This window comes from Oncorhynchus masou, chromosome 15 (assembly GCF_036934945.1).
Source record: "Oncorhynchus masou masou isolate Uvic2021 chromosome 15, UVic_Omas_1.1, whole genome shotgun sequence".
NCBI lineage: Eukaryota > Metazoa > Chordata > Actinopteri > Salmoniformes > Salmonidae > Oncorhynchus > Oncorhynchus masou.
In genome coordinates, this window is record NC_088226.1 from 44785349 (window position 1) to 44808351 (window position 23003).

At 41.5% G+C, this 23003-nt stretch overlaps 1 protein-coding gene across 3 annotated transcripts in view; it reads left to right on the forward strand.

The window, feature by feature from the left end:
- The window catches only part of LOC135556289 (discoidin domain-containing receptor 2-like), a 60999-nt gene extending 38212 nt beyond the window's left edge, over nt 1-22787 (forward strand). The window contains exons 3-17 of one of the 3 annotated variants that reach the window (XM_064989363.1): nt 6316-6418; nt 7554-7785; nt 7985-8132; nt 8476-8578; nt 9571-9754; nt 9965-10205; nt 10344-10415; nt 11237-11373; nt 11578-11809; nt 11980-12224; nt 12474-12601; nt 12830-13027; nt 16230-16464; nt 16762-16911; nt 17019-22787. In XM_064989363.1, the coding sequence (XP_064845435.1) occupies nt 6316-6418; nt 7554-7785; nt 7985-8132; nt 8476-8578; nt 9571-9754; nt 9965-10205; nt 10344-10415; nt 11237-11373; nt 11578-11809; nt 11980-12224; nt 12474-12601; nt 12830-13027; nt 16230-16464; nt 16762-16911; nt 17019-17150 (2540 nt within the window). In that variant the 3' untranslated portion in view covers nt 17151-22787. The remainder of the gene's footprint in view (nt 1-6315; nt 6419-7553; nt 7786-7984; nt 8133-8475; nt 8579-9570; nt 9755-9964; nt 10206-10343; nt 10416-11236; nt 11374-11577; nt 11810-11979; nt 12225-12473; nt 12602-12829; nt 13028-16229; nt 16465-16761; nt 16912-17018) is intronic. The other 2 variants (XM_064989365.1, XM_064989364.1) reach the window with 2 other exon arrangements.
- Nucleotides 22788-23003: the final 216 nt, after the last annotated feature.

Sequence of the window (23003 nt, forward strand, 5' to 3'; positions counted from 1 at the left end):
GCGTCGCACTGGTATGGCTGACTCCGTAAAACAACACATTTCACTGCACCTATCTGAAAAAACATGTTTTCTTCTCTTTCTCTCTCCACACAAGGATGGTATTTTTCCACCTTTTCAGAGGTGATCTTTTATTTTTAGATGGTGTGTATGTGTACACATTTTACTATACTTGTGAGTATAAGGAAGGCCTCAAGAATAGTAAACCAACCAAAATTCAGAAATGAGAGGACATTTAGCTGGTCCTCATTTTAGGCTGAGGGGTTAGAATTAGGATTTGGGTTTAAGTTAAGGGTTAATTAGGGTTTGGGAAAATAGGATTTTCAATGGGAATCAATTGTCATTGTTTTTTTGACCTTTATTTAACTAGGCAAGTCAGTTAGGAACAAATGATTATTTTCAATGACGGCCTAGGAACAGTGGGTTAACTGCCTGTTCAGGGGCAGAACGACAGATTTGTACCTTGTCATCTTGGGGATTTCAACTTGCAGCCTTTCGGTTACTAGTCCAACGCTCTAACCACTAGGCTACCCTGGTCCTCAAAAGTGTATAGTAAGTCCTCAGAAGTGCCCCATGGGTCACCCCTGAGGGTAAGCTAGATAAACACCCCACAGACCAACATTTAGGAGAGACGTTCATCTGGCGCACTGAAAAACGGCTCTCTCTCGCTCTCTCTCTCTCGTCCTTTATTGCGTGCTTTAGTTTAGAGTGTGGTCTGAGCCACTGATAATGACTTATTTTCACCAATTACATCCAAGGCAATTACAAATTCTTTCTCTGCTTTCTCCTCTATTGTCTCTGGGCTGAGCCAATGGATCTGTCTGGATGTAGTTAATGGGAAATGACCTTATTATGGAACAGTTTTCTTTTTGTACCAAGTGAATCCCACATAATGTGGTTGTTCAGAGTTTCATTCTGTTGTATTTGTGTCCTGCTATGACACTAATATGGCATGCTTCATTCATTAAATATCAGGTAAATAATGTTGTCATTTTTCAGTTACTCTAGTCTGAAAACAACAATCAATTGCTCTGTGAATGCATGCAAAGTCAGGCCTAGTCTCCCCATATTTTTCTCTTTCTCTCTGGTTCTCTTTCTCCCTGCCTCTGTTTACAGCGTACACCTGTATGTGAATGTACTCATGTTTCTCCTCTCACTCATAGATCAGTGGTGAATTACAGATGTAAGATCAATTTGAGCCAGTTTGCTACAGCAGGAAAATAATCCTGCAGCAACAGGAAATATGAATTGTTATGTGGATTATTTTTGATGGGTTTGATGTATTTTTCGTAAAGTAAAATCAATTCTTAAAAAGTGGTAATTGCAAACTTCAGAATCCTTTTTAAACCTCAAATACAATACAAGTTACAAATGTCCTGCATTGCAGGAAAGGTGTCCTGCTACTCTAATTAAGATCCTACACCTGTACTATGGTCAACAAGCCCAACTTCCACCACTCATATATTAAAGGTCGACTTTCGGCATGAAAAATGGTCCAACTCTGCCTCTTTCTCAATTTTGAAACAGAAATGTGCTCTGCCTTCGGTGCTTCATCAATTTGTCATTCTGGTCATGTGCTCCTCAATCGACGTAGCCAGTTCGTTAGCTATGTTAGCCAATGTAGCTGGCCCCTAACACCTCCAGTATGTGTTGACGTCGTTTCACAGGATTTGTTTTTGGATGGAAGCTGTAGAGATAGGTAAGAAATGGCACTTCTGTAGCCAAATATCTTATTTTTTTAAAGCATTAAATGATCTGATATGGTGGTGCATTGTTATACAGTTTAAAGCTGTTATTTTGGGAGATTTGCCCAAAGTCGACCTTTAAGCACAGCATTTTCATCACGCAAAAGTGCACAGATCTGTGCAAATGAGTACTGTGCACACTGTATTATAATCTACAGTGTGAATCATTTTGATTTAATCTTTATTAATTAACCAGAGTTTAGTCAACTGTTGTAAAACATTGTATGGATGTTTTGCTCACTGCTCGCTTATGGAGTCTTAGAGCTGCCTGGAGAGCCAATGAAATGTTCCCGAATACAACACATGAATCAAAACTGACATTATTATTGGAGGAATGGCAGATGTTATCACATTTGATCGCAATTATGTTACCAAGGATACCACTAATAGACTGAAAATATGAAAAGTGTGTGGTGATTATGGCTGACATGTCTGTCTAAGCATGAAGGCGGCAGGAGATGGGGGAGGGAGGACAGGAGAAGATAAAGAGAGGAGAATGGAAGGGAGGAAAGGAGGAGGTGCGGAGGAGAAGGTAGCTTCACATCTGGAATAGTTTTTTGTTTTGAGACGGATCTGTTTCTGGAGTGAGTCTCACCGTCACTGCCAGGACGAACCCTGAGAGGTTTCCCCATATTGATGTTTAAGCAAACATTTGGAAGAGGGAAGGAAGACAGAAAGAAAGGATAAAAAAGTGAGCTGAGGGGCCATGCTGAAAGGAAAGTCTCCCTGGCCTGCACTTCCTCCTCCACTCCCTGGAACCAGCCTGACCCCAAGATATCACACACTCTGTACACTTCAGTATACACACACATAAACACACAAGTATTTATCGCTCTCTCGCTTTCTCTCTCGCTCTCTCTCTGTGTCCCCTTGAACTCCCTCTGCCACTCATACTGACCAGCGTGACCCTGTGCTATCGCACACACACACATTCAGATAGTTTGGGGAAATGTTTAGCCGGAAAGCAGAGAAGACATTGATTCAGTTGTCTCCAAGTTACAGTTTTTCTCAATTGCTAAAACACTATTTCTGAAACCTTGCTCTATTTCCTGAAAACATTCAACACAAACCTCATCTTCAAGCAGTATTTACATAACCTCTGACTCCTCTCGCAAAATGAAACATTTGCCTCAAAACAGTTTACCTGTGTTCAAAATCAAACACGGCTCTCAAATCATAAACAAAGTGATCAAAATGATATACACTCTCAAGCAGTCAGTAAACAATACACCGAAAAATAGGAAACACATTGTTCAAAACATACAATTCTCAGGGAGAAGTACATTTTTAATCTAAAAAAATATTCATATTTTTGCGTCATTGTCTTTTGATGAACGAAAACATGTTCTATCATAGTAGCTCAAAATTGATCAGAAATTACTACTCTGCTTTGCTCTTTGCAATTTTGTTTTTTGTTCTTCCTCCTCCCTGTACCCCTATTTTTACAGTATTGTACGCTGCATCTCACAAACTTGTCCTTTGTCTCTGTGATACTGTAATTCTTGTTCTTTGTTGATATGAACCTGCAACCAGTCAATCTATTGAGCAGTCAGTACTGTTAATAAATGGAAAGCACAATGTTCAGGGCCATGCAATTTGTCCATTGTACAGTATACAGCCTACCATGCACTGTACTACAGTATACAATACTAAAAGGGACAAAAATCAAAGGAGTAAACGTGATCAATGTGCTTCTTCTTGTCTTTGGTCTGAGTCAGGCCAAAGCACTTCATCGACATCACAAGCAATATTGTCCCTCCTGAGGCAACGGGGGAAGAAGCCTCTTGTGTGCCGTATCCAGCCCTGACATGATTCCTCACCTATATCACCACGGCTAAATCCATGGCTTGCAGCAGATTTACTCTGGTGTAGTGTTGTCTATCATACACATTCCATCTCCAAGAGGAGAAAAACTCCTCAATCGGATTCAGGAAAGGCGAGCATGGAGGGAGGTACAAGTTCATAAACTGCCCATTGATGTTAAACCATTCCCTTACCTGAGCAGCTCGGTGGAAACTGACATTGTCCCACACTATCATATAGGTGGGAATGGGATTCTCATTTAGCTCTTGATCCTGCTGCTCTTGAACCTGCTGCTCAAATAAAATATCTCTTAGATTGGCAATAAATCTTTATAAGGTGCTGGGTGTTATATGGCCCGAGTGTAACATGGTGAGGTAGAACACCATGGTTGCTGATAGCAGCACAGATTGTGACATTGCCACCTCGTTGACCAGGGACTTCAACAATGGCCCGCTGTCCAATCATGTTTCGGCCTCTTCTTCTCCTCTTTGTTAGTTTGAAGCCTGCTTCATAGACAAAGATGAACACATGGGGTCTGTCCAAGGATTCCAAGTCAAATATTGTCTGTGTAGAAATACAATATATTGTATGTAGGATTTTGTAAGTCGTACAGAGACAGTGCTATACTGTAGAGTACAATTAGGCTTCTGATTCACATACATTGTATGTACTGAAGAGTAATGTCTTTCACATAGTATGTGTTAGTACTGTAGACAATCTGGATTACAGTAAACGTTTCTGAATGTACACTTACTTGCACATACTGTGCTCGCAGTTCTTTCACCCTTGGTGAGTTGCGCTCAAAAGGACACTGTCAATTGTGGAAATGCTCACACTGTCAATTCTCTGGAAGTGTGTGTTGTCTTATATCACTCGTTCCTGGATTTCTCTGAGTCGCATTGCATTATCTTGAAGGACCATGCCAACTATAACGGCCTCTTGCTCCCGAGTGAATATAGCTGTCCTTCCACCTGCATGTTGTAGCCTTGCAATTCTACAAAAAGTAGTTGTGCAGTTACAAAACATACTCATGCAGTACAATACATACAGTGATTAACTTTACAAATGTCTATTGAAACAGCTGCATATAGTGTAGTACAGTAAATTTGCAATTACAAAAATACAGTAGTAAACTGTACCTGTTCTCTTCTCTGAATGTCTTTACTATGGTGGACACAGAAAATCGGCTCAAATTGGGTTGCACTCTCAGTCCTGCTTCCCTCATTTCAGTCCATGGACAAGAACATGGTCAAAACTGTTGGTGGAATTTCATCAGATATTTCCACTCTTTGTCTTCCTCTTCGTCCTCCTCTTCCTCTTTCTTGTCCTCCTCTTCCTCTTTCTTGCCCTCCTCCTCCTCTTCCTTCTCGTCGCCCACCTACTCACTCGTCCTCTCACATTGTTTCTTCTATCCATTCTCAGACTTTCTCCTTCCCACCTTCAACAACCTGTTTGCTCTCTGAACTGGCTTATATTGGTTGTGTCGCAGCATTTGAAACGGGTTAAATCAATTTTGAGTGGTTGTGTTCAATCAATGACATGTGTTCTCTATTTGTATTTGATTGTTGCCACTTGTGTTTACCAGTATGGATGACATGTGCATTAGAGTGTGTTTTGAGAATGAGAATGTGTTCAGAGTTTTGCTGAAAAGTCTAAGTGATATCTGCAAATGGTGTTTTACCATGTGAAAGGGTTTAAGGTATTGACAACAGACTGCATAATTAGCTAAATGAGTTCAGGCAACTGAGGACTTTGTTCAGCCAATGGGTTTTAGTGTTTCAGCAACTGAGAAAACATGTAATGGTTAGCATCAGTTTTCTACTGAGTAGAGAAGACCGTTGAAGGAATGATATGGCCAATGATTATTATTAACCTCAATAAATAATCCATAAACTCCCAGCCCTAACCCTAATATTCATGGAAAATCACCTTCTATTTTTACATCCAGAAACAACAACAAAGTAAAGAAATTATATTTCAGGCTTGTAAAAGTTAAAAAGATACCGTCTCTTCCATTTCACAAGTAGTTACCCGCTTGTCCAGCGGATCACAGTGAAACAGGATGAAATGTTCAAACGCCCACAGTTGACTTTGATCGTCTCCACTCTGCTACAGGGGAAAGACCACACAGGAGTAAGAGGGTATTCTCTAAAACACACACACTCACTACCCCTTACGTTTGCACTGGCAGAGAGGTTGAATGGATCCCTGCTCTTTATTTCAATAAAGTAACCACACTCTTAGTGCTGGGGAGAGGGGGGTGTGTTTTTGTGCCCACCCTGACCCTGACTAAACGCCCACCGCTCTCTCAATTTCAGATTGTGATGACTCGAGATTTGATTTTAGAGGAAGGGAGTAGGAGGGTGTATGTCTGTGGTTTATAATAATTCATAATAATGATTAATGTCTGAAGGTCTATGGTTTATAGACAACACCACTGTGATTGGTCGGGCTGGGCTGGGCTGGGGGAGTTATGATTAAAACCCAGTATATAGTGTTTAAAACCATGGCACCAGGTGGAAGAGATTAGACACATAATCCAGGTCAATACAGACTGTGTGTTTATGTCTGAGACCTCAGTAAGAGTTACCACCACACAACTTGGTGTAGTGCAGGTGGTCCCGTGAACCGTGCTCGCGTGACGAGTAACTTTGCCTGTGGTAGCTCCTTGAGCTAATGTCTATGCTTTACATTGTTTCAATAACGGGCTGTTAATACTTGAGCGCATGTTTGGGTGTGTGTGTGTACTAAAAGCTGTCTTGTGTTGTAGGTGTGTGTCGGTACCCTCTGGGGATGTCAGGAGGGCAGATTCAGGACGAAGACATCTCAGCCTCCAGTCAGTGGTCTGAGTCGACTGCTGCTAGATACGGCAGGTACTGTATACACACACACACACACACACACTGAGTGTACAAAACATAATATTGAGTTGCACCCCCTTTTGCCCTCAGAACAGCCTCAATTCGTCAGGGCATGGACTCCACAAGGTGTCAAGTGTTCCACAGGGATGCTGGTCCATGTTGACTTCAATGCTTCCCACAGTTGTGTCAAGTTGGCTGGATGTCCTAAGGGTGGTGAACCATTCTTGATACACATGGGAAACTGTTGAGCGTGAACTCTAAAGCGTTGCAGTTCTTGACACAAACCGGTGTGCCTGGCACCTACTACCATACCTCGTTCAAAGGCTCTTGAATCTTTTGTCTTGTCCATTCACCCACTGAATGACACATACACACTCTGTGTCTCATTTGTCTCAAGGCTTAAAAATGGTTCTTTAACCAGTCTCCTCCCCTTCATCTACACTGATTGAAGTGGATTTAACAAGTGACATCAATAAGGTATCATAGCTTTCACCTGGATTCACCTGATCAGTCTATGTCATGGAAAGAGCATGTGTTCCTATTGGTTTGTACACTCAGTGTATACATACATACATCTCAACTTCAATTTAGTAGACTGGACACATACATGCGCCCCCAGAACTACACACATGAACTCTCATGTACACTCGTATACACTCACACACAAAAGTTTTCAATAGCGTGTGTCCGTGTGTGTGTTTTCAATAAACTGCACATCAATTCCCGCTCTCAGCTTATTGTGGATAAGCCTAGAAAGAGCAAGAGGGAAAGAAACCGAGAGAGAGGGAGTGAATGTGTGTGTGCATATGTGTGCGTGTTGGAGAGTGTGGGTGGCCTGCACAGTGTAAGGAACGTAATCTATGTTATTTTTATTCTGACCTAGCTTCCCCTCTCCCTTGCCAGCTCAGCCCTAAATGAACACTTTCACATTAATTTACAACAAAGGTGTTTGTTTAATAGGCTGTATGAACTGACATCCATCCACCACACTCACTTTCCACTCAGCTCTCCTTACCCTCCACCCTTTCCCTCTCTTTCTGTGTTCTCCTGCCTCCCTTTCGCTCATTTTCACACTCATTTTTTCTATGTGTTATCTTCCTCTCTCCTCTCTCCCTCTACTTCCCCACTCCTCTCCTCCCTCTCTCAGGTTGGACTTTGAGGAGGGTGATGGCGCGTGGTGTCCAGAGAGAATGGTGGAACCAGACAGCCTGAAGGAGTTCCTCCAGGTAGACCTGCGCTCCCTCCACTTCATCACCCTGGTGGGCACCCAGGGCCGCCACGCAGGGGGCATCGGCAACGAGTTTGCCCAGATGTACAAGATCAAATACAGCCGTGACGGCAGCCGCTGGATCTCCTGGAGGAACAGGCAAGGCAACCAGGTAATCAATCAGTTTTATTATTGATGGAGTTGATTATTGGTTGACAGGGACAGGAATATAAAAATGTTGATCATAAAATATTGATTGATAATGGTACTACTGGTGATTTGTGAGGATGATAACTGGAAGGGGTGAGTTATTGCTTATTATTTAGGCTAATTGATTGATTGATTATTATCTGTGGGTGACATGGCTATAGGTCATTGAGGGGAACAGGAATGCATATGACATCATGCTGAAGGACCTGGAGCCTCCGATCATCGCCCGCTTCGTGAGGTTCATGCCCGTCTCAGACCACTCTATGAACGTCTGCATGAGGGTGGAGCTCTACGGCTGTGAATGGCTCGGTAAGACAGGGGGAGGAGAAAGGGAGATGTGGAAGAGCTCCCTATTGTGAACCATAGGTAGACATATGTAGCACATATGAGAAACTTGTTCCTCAGCCTGAAGTGTTGCCACTTCCGCCGCCGAATTGCTAGCCTTTCACATGGCACTGACTGGTAAGACGCTTCAAGAGGTTGGTCACGTGTGCTCGCAAGGCAGAGGTCCTGGGATCGAGCTTCAGTGTGAGTGGAATCAGGAGGAAGTTGTACACGCTAAGAAACAGCGTGGCATCCTTTACACAGAGTTCGGCAAACAGTGTTTAGGATTCAGCGCAGTAGGCTAATACAGAGTCCCTCTCTCTGCCAGACGGTTTGGTGTCCTACAACGCTCCAGCAGGAGAACAGATGAGTCTAGAGGGCCAGCCTGTCCACTTCAACGACTCGGTGTACGACGGAGCCGTCATCTACAGGTGGGTGTGCATCGCTCCTACTTTCATCTTGCTCTTCCTCCTTTCTCTTTTTCTTCATCTCCTTGTCCTTATTCTTTCTCCTTTTCATTCTGCCTGTCTTAAAGTATCCCTCCTCTCTCTCGGTTTATCCAACCTCATCCTCAGTTCTTCCTCTCCTCCTTTTGTCCTTCCTTCACCAATCTCGGAGTTGTGGTTCCACGCTGGCCCTGTTATTGCCTGGTTACTGTAGTTACGGCAGGATGTAGACAGCACAAAGGCATGGGTCACTGTGGTTTTGTCACGCATACACACACACACATACGTATACACACACAAGAATGCTTCTCTGCACAGTAATGCGCTGGACTGTTACGAACACACACAGAGACAATTACACCCACACATGACTTCTGGTGCATAAGTTTAAGTCGTGCGAGAGTTTAAGTCAGTGTCTTTGGACTAAAACTTTTTGAGAACATAAATGACTATATGGGAATCCTTGCTGCCTTTCTGTGCTTGTGTTTGAGTCCATGTGTGCTGAATAATTTCCTCCATGACGCTGCCCTCAGTTTCTCTGCTATAGACAGACTTCTATCTCTATTTCTCTCTCTGCTTCTCTTTCTCTCCCTCTCTCTCTGAGTTTAAGTCTGTGAATGTTGTCTGAGAAGAGAAAATGGCTCAGGTTTTGATACCACTGCCAAGAGGAGATGTTGAATGTGGAAAAGATGATGCTACCACCTAGTGGTCGGTGGAGGGAAGTTGAACAAACAGATAGCGGAATAGTTTCTCTCAAGCTTCCCTTTCACAAAATGAATATTGTGCATTGTAAAATAAATACTTGGTAATTAAACATGAAAATAGCAATTATTGTGTGTCAAGCAAGGTTGTCAACACAGAGACTCTCTGGTTCATCCCAAAAAACATATTTTTAGTTTGTATTTTGACTACCTCAAAATCCGCCAACTCTGAGCTATATCTTTATCTGTTCTTCTCTCTATCTTCTCCATCTCCAGTATGACGGAGGGCCTGGGCCAGCTGACTGATGGGATGTGTGGTTTAGATGACTTCACCCACAGCCACGTCTACAATGTGTGGCCTGGCTACGACTACGTAGGTTGGACCAACGAGAGCTTCCCCAACGGATACGTGGAGATCATGTTCGAGTTCGACCGCACACGCAACTTCACCACCATGAAGGTGTGTGTGGGTGGGTGGGGCTGTTATCTCCCAGCTGTTTACAGTGTGCATAAGGGGAGTTGGTGTTTTTTTAATTCCCAAATTACAGGCATTACAGTTCTAAATCTTTCAGCTTCTTGACCCTTTTCCCAATCAACAGACCACATTTTCACAGATTTCAGTCTCCACAACGTATTCCCCTCTTGCTCACCCATCTCTCTCTGTCTCTAGGTGCACTGTAACAACATGTTCATGCGGCATATCAAGGCATTCCGCCAGGTTGTGTGTTACTTCCGTTCCGAGGCTGACTGGGAGGCCACGCCCCTTTCCTTCAGCCCTGTGGTGGACGACGTCAATCCCAGCGCCCGATTCATCACTGTCTCTCTGGCCAATCACATGGCCAGTGCTATGAAGTGCCATTTCTACTTCGCTGACGCCTGGATGATGTTTAGCGAAATCACCTTCCAGTCAGGTAAATGTTTACACACACACAAGAGATCACCTCCAAATCATGTGCTGTAGAGAAAACACACCTTGTTTGGTTTGAATATTCATCTGTAAAGTATTATCAGTGCTTTGTTGTGATTTACGTCTGTCTGTTCTCTTCCAGACACAGCCATGTACAATACTACCCTGGCTCCACCTAAGACTGGCAGTGGCCCCCCCACCAGCACTCAACCAGGTCAGTTCCCACTATACATGCATTGCACACACGCTTTATCCGTTTTACCTCTTTTACCACACACTCCCACCCATGAGCAATGGCTGTGGCCAAAACCCACTTCCTGCTTTAAGATCGGACCCTTTTGTTCAATTTTCGTGTAAAATGACCCAAATCTAACTGCCTATAGCTCACTACCTGAAACAAGGATATGCATATTCTTGATACCATTTAAAAGGAAATACTTTGAATTTAGTGGAAATATGAAATGAATGACTATATGGGTATCCTTGCTGCCTTTCTGTGTTGGAGAATATAACACATTGGTTCTGGTAAAAGATAATACAAAGAAAAAACCATGCATATTTTTTTGTACTGTCTTGGAAATGCATGAGAAAGGCCATAATGTATTATTCCAGCCCGGGTGCAATTTAGATTTTGGCCACTAGATGGCAGCAGTGTAAGTGTAACGTTTTAGACTGATCCAATGAATCATTGCATTTATATTCAAAATGTTGTATGAAGACTGCCCAAATGTGCCTAATTGTTTTATGAATAACTTTTCAAGTTCATAGATGTGCAGTCTCCTCAAACAATAGCATGGTATTCTTTCACTTGTAATAGCTGCTGTAAATTGGACAGTGCAGTTAGGATTAAGAAGAATTTAAGCTTTCTGCCAATATCAGATATGTCTATGTCCTGGGAAATTTTCTTGTTACTTACAACCTCATGCTAATCGCATTCACCTGCATTAGCTCAACCGTCCCGAGGGGACCCACCAATCCTGTCGAGGTTAATTCTATCATCCAATCGAATGGTGTCTTCCCCCATCCCCTCCCCAGGGGATGACCCTACCCACAAAATAGACGACAGCAACACCAGAATTCTGATTGGCTGCCTGGTGGCCATCATCTTCATCCTCGTCGCCATCATCGTCATCATCCTCTGGAGGCAGGTCTGGCAAAAGATGCTGGAGAAGGTGAGAGATCCTGCCTGTTCACAAACGTTTTATCTGATTCACAAAGCGTTTTGAAGCACCATGTCTCTGAATGTGAAAGTTAGTTTGTAACTGTTCGTTACTATCAGGAAATGCAAAATATTATACAAATCTTACTATTTACCATGTGTTGATCAATCAGGACTGGTCAGATGTGTCTCTTCACCCCAGCATCCTTTATTCTAGGCCTCGCGGCGGATGCTGGACGATGAACTAACTGCTAGTCTGTCACTACAGAGCGAGACATTCGCCTACAGCCACAACAACCCTTCATCATCATCATCATCATCATCAGCACCCAGCGAACAGGAGTCGAGCTCCACCTACGAGCGTATCTTCCCCCTGGGCCCTGACTACCAGGAGCCTTCACGACTGATACGCAAACTGCCTGAGTTCTCCCACAGCTCGGAGGAGGCCGGTAAGTAGACACAAAGGCAGGGTTTAAATGACCAGAAAAGACATATGCTGGAGTTGGGTTACGGAGGTTGGAAATATTGGATGTCTGCATTCTGTAAGCATGAAGTCGCCCTATTGTGTATTATCGTGTCATATTGCTGATTTATCTTCAACTCTTTTCTCCGGTTCCAGCATTGACCAGCACAGTGGTGGCAGTGACAGCCTCCAAGGCTCCCACGGCAACATTTGCCCAGGACGGAGTCCCTCACTATGCCGAGGCAGACATCGTAAACCTGCAGGGCGTAACTGGGGGCAACACTTACGCGGTCCCTGCTCTAACCATGGACCTGCTGTCAGGGAAGGACGTGGCGGTGGAAGAGTTCCCCAGGAAACTGCTCACCTTTAAAGAAAAGCTGGGCGAGGGACAGTTTGGAGAGGTTTGTGCTCTCTGGACATCACATAGTAAACAGAAATCAATTCTGTGAACGATTTACATTACATCAATTAAACAGATTTTTTATGCCCTTCTGAGATAAAGAACATTGATCAGGGTCATCGAATAGATTCATCTGGTGATTTAAGCTCGAGAAAAAGCTTTCACAACCTTTGTGGCTCTTTAGGACCATCGTTAGTGACCATTAGATGTAGTGTGTTGAACAGAGGCTCCATGTTTCGTCCCCCTACAGGTCCACCTGTGTGAGGCAGAGGGCATGCAGGAGTTTATGGATGAGGATTTCTCCTTTGGTATCAGTGACAACCAGCCAGTACTGGTGGCTGTTAAGATGCTAAGGGCAGACGCTAACAAAAACGCCAGGTGAGGGGAGCCACGTTCCTGATAGGAGAATACAGTGAATGTCTGCACATACTGCTCTCAGATGTATTGTCCACATAGACATGCTTTTTTGAGTGATTTTTCCAGCACCAGTACACCTTTTTAATGTGTGTGTTGTGCGTTATATTCCCATATATTAATCAAAGCTCTCACAGTCTCCCCTCTGACTTCTAACCTCTGCCCTTGTCTGTGTTCCTATGTTATCATCAGGAACGACTTCCTGAAGGAGATTAAGATCATGTCTCGTCTGAAGGACCCGAACATCATCCGTCTGCTGGCTGTGTGTATCTGCAGTGACCCCCTCTGCATGATCACAGAGTACATGGAGAATGGAGACCTCAACCAGTTCCTGTCCCGCCATGAACCTGCGGGACAGCTAGCGCTCATCAGCAACGCACCCACTGTCAGGTAAGGGTAAGGGTGAGGGGAGGGAGGTGTGTGTGTGTGTGTGTGTGTGTGTGTGTGTGTGTGTGTGTGTGTGTGTGTGTGTGTGTGTGTGTGTGTGTGTGTGTGTGTGTGTGTGTGTGTGTGTGTGTGTGTGTGTGTGTGTGTGTGTGTGTGTGTGTGTGTGTGTGTGTGTGTCGGGTGAGATGGATGTGATTTTGATGTGCAGGCAATCCTCGGTTGACTTATGTGAAAGCTGGTTCCTGTTGTGAGTCTATATTGCATTCAAAGAGGAAAATGAGGACTCGCAGGTGTAAGTCGATCCAACCATTGTTAGCGCATAAAATGCAAATTTCTTTATTGTGCTGTATTCCTCTGAGCATGCCACCCAAAACGCACTCAAGAACTGGGCACCCCTAAGCGCATCCCTGATTTGGCTCGAAGTCTGGAATTCAATCAGCTCTGTTTGAATTGCGGCCTCATCCAGCGAGGGTATTGTTTTCTTGGCAACGGAGGAGAATTATCCACCTGGGCGCACTGTGAGAGGATCAAGTACAAACGTAATGATATCCTTGGGCAAGCTGTAGTCTTCAAATCTGGTGAAGTTGTCCCTCAGCTGCTTGATGTAATCTTCCATCACCTCTGTGACAATGCAGCGGCCTGGTCCCTCTGTCCAAATTGAACAACTCAAGCTTCCTAGTAAAAGCCTCAACTTTTTCCACCTTGTCCACGACTGTTTTCGCTCTGACTTGTAACTGCAGATTTAACCCGTTTAAGTGACAGAATATGTCAGCCAAAAAAGCCATGTGTGGGTGGGTAGCTTGCAGTTAACATTTCAAGCTACTTTGAAAGTTCCATGCTTAGATTCATAATGACGTCTTAGATGGAATTATTTGAAGCAACATTTTCATTGCTATTAAGACACACTGGTTTGGCATTGGGAAAATATGGTAAAATGAATGCATATCTCTCTGTACATTCTATCCTGAAACTTCCAATTTGATTATCCACCTTTTTTTGAATACTTTTTTGAGAGCAACATTTTCCCTTGCTTTCAAGCTATTTGTTCTGAACCAATGTTGATGTTAAAAAAGAAGTGTAGCCTACAGTAGGCTACGTAGACCTGCTTTTCCCCACCAATCAATGCACAGAGGAATAGACAAAAATAATAATTGAATAGAAACATGGTGATTTTATGAGCGTAATCAGATCAAAATTATTGTTATTGTCACTGAATTAATTATGTACAAATCAGATGTGTTAAAAATGTTCAATTTGTAGTGTTGGCCAATTATAATTGCTAATATTACATACTAATTATGTCCTGGCCCGCCGACTATTAGCTCAGAAGAAATTTGGCCTGAAGCCAAACCTCGTTGACAAACCCTGATTTAGAGATTATTTCAGATGCATTCACACTGAGAAGTGAAATTAGTGCTATCTTGCATGCAGCCATATTGTGGTTCTCACTGGTTAAACTGATTTTGGGGAACTGTCTATATAGAAGTTCCTGTAAAATGAAAACTTTTAAAAAACACACACAAACACTTTCAAAAATAATTGTGTCCTGTATGAATGAGATTGTTGTTTGTGGGGGGAAAACAATATTTCTGTAACTGGAAGCATTTGGGAATGCATAGTAGAAGTTTCACCGCGTTGTCTGTAATGCCTACAAGCAAGGTTTAAAGGGCGAATCTGGGATTCAAACAACAACAAAGCAGCACTTTAGCTATGGGCTGCAGATGGAAAGATGTAACAACTCTCAAATTCATAGACGGAGCTATGAAGGCAATGATTGACCATCCATGAGATCAAAATGATCAAATATTTTGTACCAAACCTTTAATTCCAGAGGGCAGGCTTTGAAAGCTATTGACGTAATCAAGCGGCTCTTAAGGCATACATACTAAATATTTATTTGGCATGTGCATGTTGTTCTAGGGTGAAATTATTTCTGACATTTTTACAGATTTATATCACACATAGATTTTATCAAATGGGGTTTAGTTCACCTCATGTGACTACAAATCTGAAATGATTGAGACTTTCATAGTTTATTTCCAAATATATATTTAATGCAGATTACCCTACACTATTGACTAACACATGTCATCTTGCAGCGTGGAGTGTATTTTTCCATTTGGTTGTACCCACAAGCACAGAGGAGATCAGAGAACTGAGAGTTTCGGCCTGTTTCCACCCCTGAACCTAGCTAGACCAGCTAGAATACATGAGTTAATATGCAAGCTGCTAAGCCTATAAACTGAGTAAGCTAGCTAAAATAGCTAGTGAATATGCTTTATCACAATAAACTATTAAACTAGAAACGAGTAATTGTATCCACAGGAACCTGTATAATGGTATAGCTAATAAGCCCAGCTATCGGAATGGATAACGTGAACTCTAAATTCACCTAAATTGCCTCTCGGTAAGTCTGTCACTGCAAGTCATCTTGTCCCCTGTTCTGTTTACCTGGCTATGCAGATTAAATGACATTGTCAGTCTAGGTAGGTGTGTGACTGAAAACAGACATACAGTAATTGAGACAGTTGCTTTTAACTCTATTTTAAAAAGTTGTCACGAGGCAGTTTTAATCTTTAGTAACAGGTATTTACATAATAAACCATTGTAATGGGTTTTTGGTGGTTGTATCATATGACATTTAAAATGATCCCTTGTCATGACAGATGACAGAGATGTTACATTTTTCAGCATTTGTGGCAGATTTGATTAACTTTCTTCTGAATTGAAGGGTCCACTACAAAGTATGCATTGATGCCATATCATGACCCTTTAAGAAAAAAAACATTTATGTAGCCAAAAATACATTTTAAGGTTGGTTGCAACATATGATATTAGTGTTTTTCAAATGTGTGCCAAAGTTAAATATTACAATTTTTGTTATGAATTACACCAATTCACAAAACTTTTGTTGTTTAAATTCAACCTCGGACAGTTACACCATATGGCATTTTCACCCTTTGACATGCCAAAACTGTAAAAATGTATCATGCTTTATGATACAGTACATTGATGCGGTGCCAAACAGAGGAGAACATGTAGAAATGTGATGTAAGAAGATGTTTTGTATTACAGTTTGCATTTACACATTCACAAGGTTATGTGATGATATTATACAACGGGTGGGTCTAATCCTGAATGCTGATTGGTTAAAACCACATTCCAGCCGGTGTCAACTCTCCTCTCTTTCTCTTCTCTGCTCCAGCTACAGTAACCTGTGCTACATGGCCACTCAGATTGCCTCAGGGATGAGGTACCTCTCCTCGCTCAACTTTGTCCACAGAGACCTGGCCACGAGGAACTGTCTGGTGGGGAAGAACTACACCATCAAGATCGCTGACTTTGGCATGAGCAGGAACCTGTACAGTGGAGACTACTACCGCATCCAGGGCCGGGCCGTGTTGCCCATACGATGGATGTCCTGGGAGAGCATACTGCTGGTGAGGAGGGAGGGAGGGATGAAAACTGGTGAGACGTGGTGCCCCCTGTTGGTCATACATAGTGTAGATACCTCAGTTTACTTCACGGAATGAGGCCACAGGCTATCAGACCATTCACAATATGAACCGGACTACATTGCACTCTAGTTATAACAATCCCTGATAAAACGTTAAACCGTTTATGTTTTCTGCAATGGTCCAGTGAATGAAGATTCTGGTTATCAGTTGAACTAGCCCCTTTTTAAGCCATAGAAATCAAATCACCTAATGTCTGTTGTTCTGCCTCTTCACTCCCAGGGTAAGTTCACCACAGCCAGTGACGTGTGGGCGTTTGGGGTGACGCTGTGGGAGACCCTAACCTTCTGTAACGAGCAGCCTTACTCCCAGCTGACTGACGAACAGGTCATAGAGAACACTGGCGAGTTCTTCAGGGACCAGAAACGACAGGTGAGAGAAACACGCACACACACACTCACCCGTGACTCACTCGCTTTTGCTGTACATCTACCTGCCTATGTTCTACTGTGTTGTACCTGATTGTCTATGTGTTGTAGGTCTACCTTCCCCAGCCAGTGCTGTGTCCTGACTCTGTGTATAAGATCATGCTGAATTGTTGGAGGAGGAACACCAAGGAGAGGCCTTCCTTCCAGGACATCCACCGAGCACTGCTGGAGAGCCAAGCTTAGGGCCAGTACCCCTGGGCCAGCACACACACACACACACAGACACACAGTCACACAGACAGACAGACAGACAGACAGACAGACAGACAGACAGACAGACAGACAGACAGACAGACGGATGAAACGCATCAACAACACATTACGCATCCATCAAAAGTTCAACTCAATTCAACTAATGATGCACAGAAAAAAAAATACAAAAATTACAAATGGCTGTCAGATTGTCTCAGATAGAGAAGCCAAAGTGAATTGTAGCAATGGAAGTTCGGTACTTTTAAAAATGTATAATTTATTAAAATTATACTATAAATGAGTGTTCCCACCTTGTTTAATGTAGTTTATGGTATTGGCACGTCTATGAATTAAATTGTGTTTTCTTTAAGAAGACTGCTTGAATGTAAAAAAGAATACAAGTTTCATTGATGTCTTAACAAAACATAAGTGTTCAGTTTGGAGATTTTTGGTGATTTTTTTATATTTGAAAAGGTTATTCATCTCAGTCAGTCTGACAGTCTGACAGTTTATTCAAAGCCAACAGGGATAATTATGTTTTCCTAAAAAGAATGCATTATAATTATAAGACTTAATATTATAACATTATACCTATTGGCTTTTGATTAAGGAGTTACAAGTGATAAACAAATTCATAACATGGACATTAACCAAAACTTAAACATGTCTCAACTGTAGTACTCTGGCATACACTCTGCTACAGTGTCTGCCAGTGATATTTGACCAAGAGTGCTCAGAGACATCAATATGTATGTACTTCTCAAATATTCATATTTTGTATTTATATGTATTGTTTATTTGTATGTTCTGTTTGCTTCTTGTTTACAGTACCAGTCAAAATTTTGGGCACACCTACTCGTTCTAGGGTTTATCTTTATTTTTAATATTTTCTACTTTGTAGAATAATAGTGAAGACATCAAAACTATGAAAGAACACATGTGGAATCATGTAGTAACCAAAAAAGTGTTAAACATTTACATTTACATTTAAGTCATTTAGCAGACGCTCTTATCCAGAGCGACTTACACAAACAAATCAAAATATATTTTATATTTGAGATTCTTCAAATAGCCACCCATTGCCTTGAAGACAGATGACACTCTTCGCAATCTCTCAACCAGCTTCACCTGGAATGCTTATCCAACAGTCTTGAAGTCGTCCCCACATATGCTGAGCACTTGTTGGCTGCTTTTCCTTCACTCTGCAGTCCAACTAATCCCAAAACATCTCAACTGGGTTGAGGTTGGGTGATTGTGGAGGCCAGGTCATCTGATGCAGCACTCTGTCACTCTCCTTCTTGGTCAAATAGCCCTTACGCAGCCTGGAGGTGTGTTGGGTCATTGTCCTGTTGATAGTCTCACTAAGCGCAAACCAGATGGTATGGTGTATCGCTGCAGAATGCTATGGTAGCCATGCTGGTTAAGTGTGCCTTAAATTCTAAATAAATCACAGTGTCACCAGCAAAGCACCATCACACCTCCTCCTCTATGCTTCACGGTGGGAACCACACATGCCGAGATCATTCGTTCACCTACTCGGCGTCTCACAAACACATGGCGGTTGGAACCAAAAATTTCAAATTTGGACTCATCAGACCAAAGGACAGATTTCCACTGGTCTAATGTCCACTGCTCATGTTACTTGGCCTAATCAAGTCTCTTTTTTCTTATTGGTGTCCTTTAGTAGTGGTTTCTGTGAACTCTGTGAAGCATTTATTTGGGCTGCAATTTCTGAGGCTGGTAACTCTAATGAACTTATGCTCTGCAGCATAGGTAACTCTGGGTCTTCCTTTCATGTGGTGGTCCTCATGAGAGCCAGTTTCATCATAGCGCTTGATGGTTTTTGCAACTGCACTTGAAGAATCTTTGAAAGTTCTTGACATTTTCCGTAATGACTGACCTTCATGTCTTAAAGTAATGATGGACTGTCATTTCTCTTTGCTTATTTGAGCTGTTCTTGCCATAGTATAGACTTGGTATTTTACCAAATAGGGCTATCTTCTGTATACCACCCCTACCTTGTCACAACACATCTGATTGGCTCAAAGGCATTAATAAGGAAAGAAATTCTAGAAGTTAACTTTTAAGAAGGCACACCTGTTAATTGAAATGCATTCCAGGTGACTACCTCATGAAGCTGGTTGAGAGAATGCCAAGATTGTGCAAAGCTGTCATCAAGGGTGGCTATTTGAAGAATCTCAAATATAAAAAAGATCTTCATTTGTTTAACACTTTTTTGGTTACTATGTGTTTCCATATGTTTTGTTCAATAGTTTTGATATTTGCATTATTATTCTACAATTGAGAAAATAGTCAAAATAAAGAAAAACCCTTGAATGAGTAGGTGTGCCCAAACTTTTGACTGGTACTATATATTTGGGTACTGATCAGCTTTTATTTTTGCATGGGAAAAGTTGTGCATTCAGTTTTGTATTTTGTTCAATGTCTTTTGAGAGTGTCATGGAAATTCTAAAGTGAGACTGTAGATTATTTCAAACAATTTATTATAAGATTTGTAAAAATGGAGCAGTCAACAATCCACTCAACATAGTCCAGAGTTGATAGCTCAAACAAATGGAATTGGCTCTCAGCTTTTATAGAAAAGTCCAACCTCTTTGTCTATGTGGCAGTCTGCAGATGTGTGCAAACAGGTGTGAGGAACATAGTGTATAAAAGGTGTTTAGCTTGTCTGTGCAGATTAAGACAGCTGACGTTGCCACCGTTGTCTGTTCCTTCATGCAAGTTTCCACACAGAAGAGTTCCTGCAGATAGTACAAACGGTATGTCAGATACTTAGGTCGCACCCGACTCTTATCTGTACGCCCAGACGTATGACGAAGTCATATAAGACAAGCCTGCATCAGCTAAAAAAACACTAGCATATAACAATGGACAATTCTCAAAGTAAAAACAGCATAGTATGTCTAATTTTGAAATTTTCCACGACAAGAGTTGTATGAGAAAATGGCAGTTAGCTTTGTGGGAGGTGGGGTGGAGGATATGCCTTCAATAACATTACAAATGTTTGTTCGAGAGACGCCTAATCTATTCTCATTCATATATGTGACAAAATCACTGTTCAAATCAGATCTGAGATAAGCTGCATTAGTGCGGTCCATGTTCGCACCATACTGATCAGACTATGGTGCTAATCAGGATCCAAACTGGAGGAGAGATTATGGGCCAACTGTATGTGCAGAGTAGTCTTTGAAAAGTGAAACGTAGGAAAATATGCTTCAAGAGGGAATGTTTTTTTAATGGTTCGTGTGTTTGCTACCTTTTATACAACGAATGTTGTTCTAAGCTATTTTTGTGTTGTATTGAAAGTGTTAAATTTGACAGTTTTTCTGAACAAGAAAGCAACTGTTTATGAAGTATCTCTGTTGAAAGAGAGCGAGAGCTGAACGGCCGTTTAAAGGGTTTCTGAATAGAGTTCAGGGTGGTAATCAGTCAGAAGGATTTCCGACAATGTCAACTGCACACGAGGACAGTTGTTGTGACACAAGACAGTTACTATAGTAGCTCTCACGATTATAATGTTTTTACACCAATACCTTTATGGCTTCAGGTTTGAACCCTACGGCTTCCACATGTTATAAACCTGTCTCCAGGCTTCATACCCTACAGGCCTAGATTTGACGTCATACTTCCTACAATCACACACACAGATTCAAAGTTACTCAGAGGCCTCCTCCTTCTTATCAGCAACCTTTGCCCCTGGACCTTATTATTCACATAGTGGTGTCACTTAATTGCAAACTATTAATCATAATGCACTATATCTAGTTTATTTTCTATTATGGGCTGAGACCCAAATCAAACACTATTCTCTGATGATCTGTGTCCTGTTTTATTTCTGTATTTAATTTTCTCATTTTGTTTTATGATTCTCTCCTGACCATGAACTATGTGTATATTGCCCTGTGGGAAGTATATTTTGTACATATATTGTAGGCCAAAGATAAACATGCTAAATGGTCTGGCTGTCATTTTGTCCCTCTTTGGTTTGTTTCAGTAGTGATGATGAGGCCATGCATTGATATTCTTCAGACCAAAAAGGGACCCGTTCACAGCATCCCAGTGCTTCGTTGTGTTTGAATGCTTTATTATTTTATTATTACAGATAAGCCAGCTATAAAGAGAATGAGGGTATACTTACAGTATGTATAGGAATGAAGCTGTATAGAGGTTATTACTGTGTTATTGCACAAGGAAATTCAATAATGGTTTAGTTTTATTAGATATTTGTATTCTAATGGTTTTTTGCTTATGAAAAAACAAATATTTCAGAGAAAACATCAAATTTGTCTGGGTGATAATTTGTTACAGACAAAAATAAAAATGAAATCACCAAAAGAATGATTTGTCTATTGTATAGCTTTACAATAAAGACTACATTCACAATATGAATAAGAATAAATACATTTGTGACACAGCCAAATTTTATCTCGGTTCTAGACTGACTGTGGTCTATTGCTGGGGCGACATCCAATCACATCATAGAAGTGGTTAGCAGGGGGTTCTACCTTTACTCTACTGTGGTAAGTAGTTCAAAAAATGTGTTTCTGTATTTTATACCTTTATTTAACTAGGCAAGTCAGTTAAGAACAAATTCTTATTTTCAATGACAGTCTTGGAACATTGGGTTAATGGCAGATTTTTTTTTACCTTGTCAGCTCAGGGATTCAATCTTGCAACCTTTTGTTTACTAGTCCAATGCTCTAACCACTAGGCTACCTGCCTCCCCTAGCAGTTGTCCATTATTATATTAATTTGAATGAGCAAGAATGACTAAAGACGTGTATTTTACTGGACCAAACAGATAAAGAAACACAGCGTCGTTGCTTTTTTACTCTCTGTCGTGGTTTATGGTCGAAGAAAATCTATTGCAACTTGCTCTTTCCTTAACTTACTATAGTGGCAGCGAGGTTACTGTAATATTAGAAACTACAGTAATGTAAAATGCGTTGACAGTAGCCGAGGACACGTTTTATACATTACTGTTGCAGTTAAAGGAAAGATTCACCCATTTTGAATGTTATATCGTTTTTGTGCACCTCATTTCATGTTTTCACGTGTATCTGCAGTAGTTGGGGCGCTCGAGTGGATCACTTTTGTTGAGTTGGTGACCATTGTTGTTCACTGCCTTTCAAAGATGTATAATATGGGGATAAATATTGTCCGACTTGCTCCTACATTTCAACTGCATGAACTTAACAAAAGTTGTGATTAAAGGGCATTAAAGCTTAAATATATTTTTGGGAGCCATGACAAATTTCACATAGAAATGTGGGTTATTGACCTGTCATTGTTATTGAAAGCAAGTCTGAGAAGCTGCACATAGATCTGTTCTATGTGTGATATGTCTAAGATAGCTGTTTTCAAGTTACATTTTTGCATCTTTTACTTTCAGTTTTTGTTGTATACCAGCATCAAACAGCTGAAAAATCAGTAGCAGGGTTTGAGTAAAATCACCAGGGAAGCCAAGACAGAAAAAAGCCATATTACAACCTATGTGTTGGGATAATTGCTTGTTTGCTTTATAACATGTTAGTTCCTATGCCTTGACACCCTGATATATAGGCCTAAGGTAGAGACAAAAATAAGAAAAAGTGGCAGAATAAATTCAACCACACATTTGTTTCATTAAAACAACCTGAGAGCAACATTGTCCGGTGAAGTCATTCTACCTTTACATGTATTGCATGTAACAAACATTTACATGACCTACAGCATGGTCAAGTAAGGTAATGTTTCCAACATTTTCGGACTATTATTGATTTTACAACTATTGATTTAGAACCACAGAGTGTTATTGCAGTTTGTGAAGAAAACAGGAGCTGC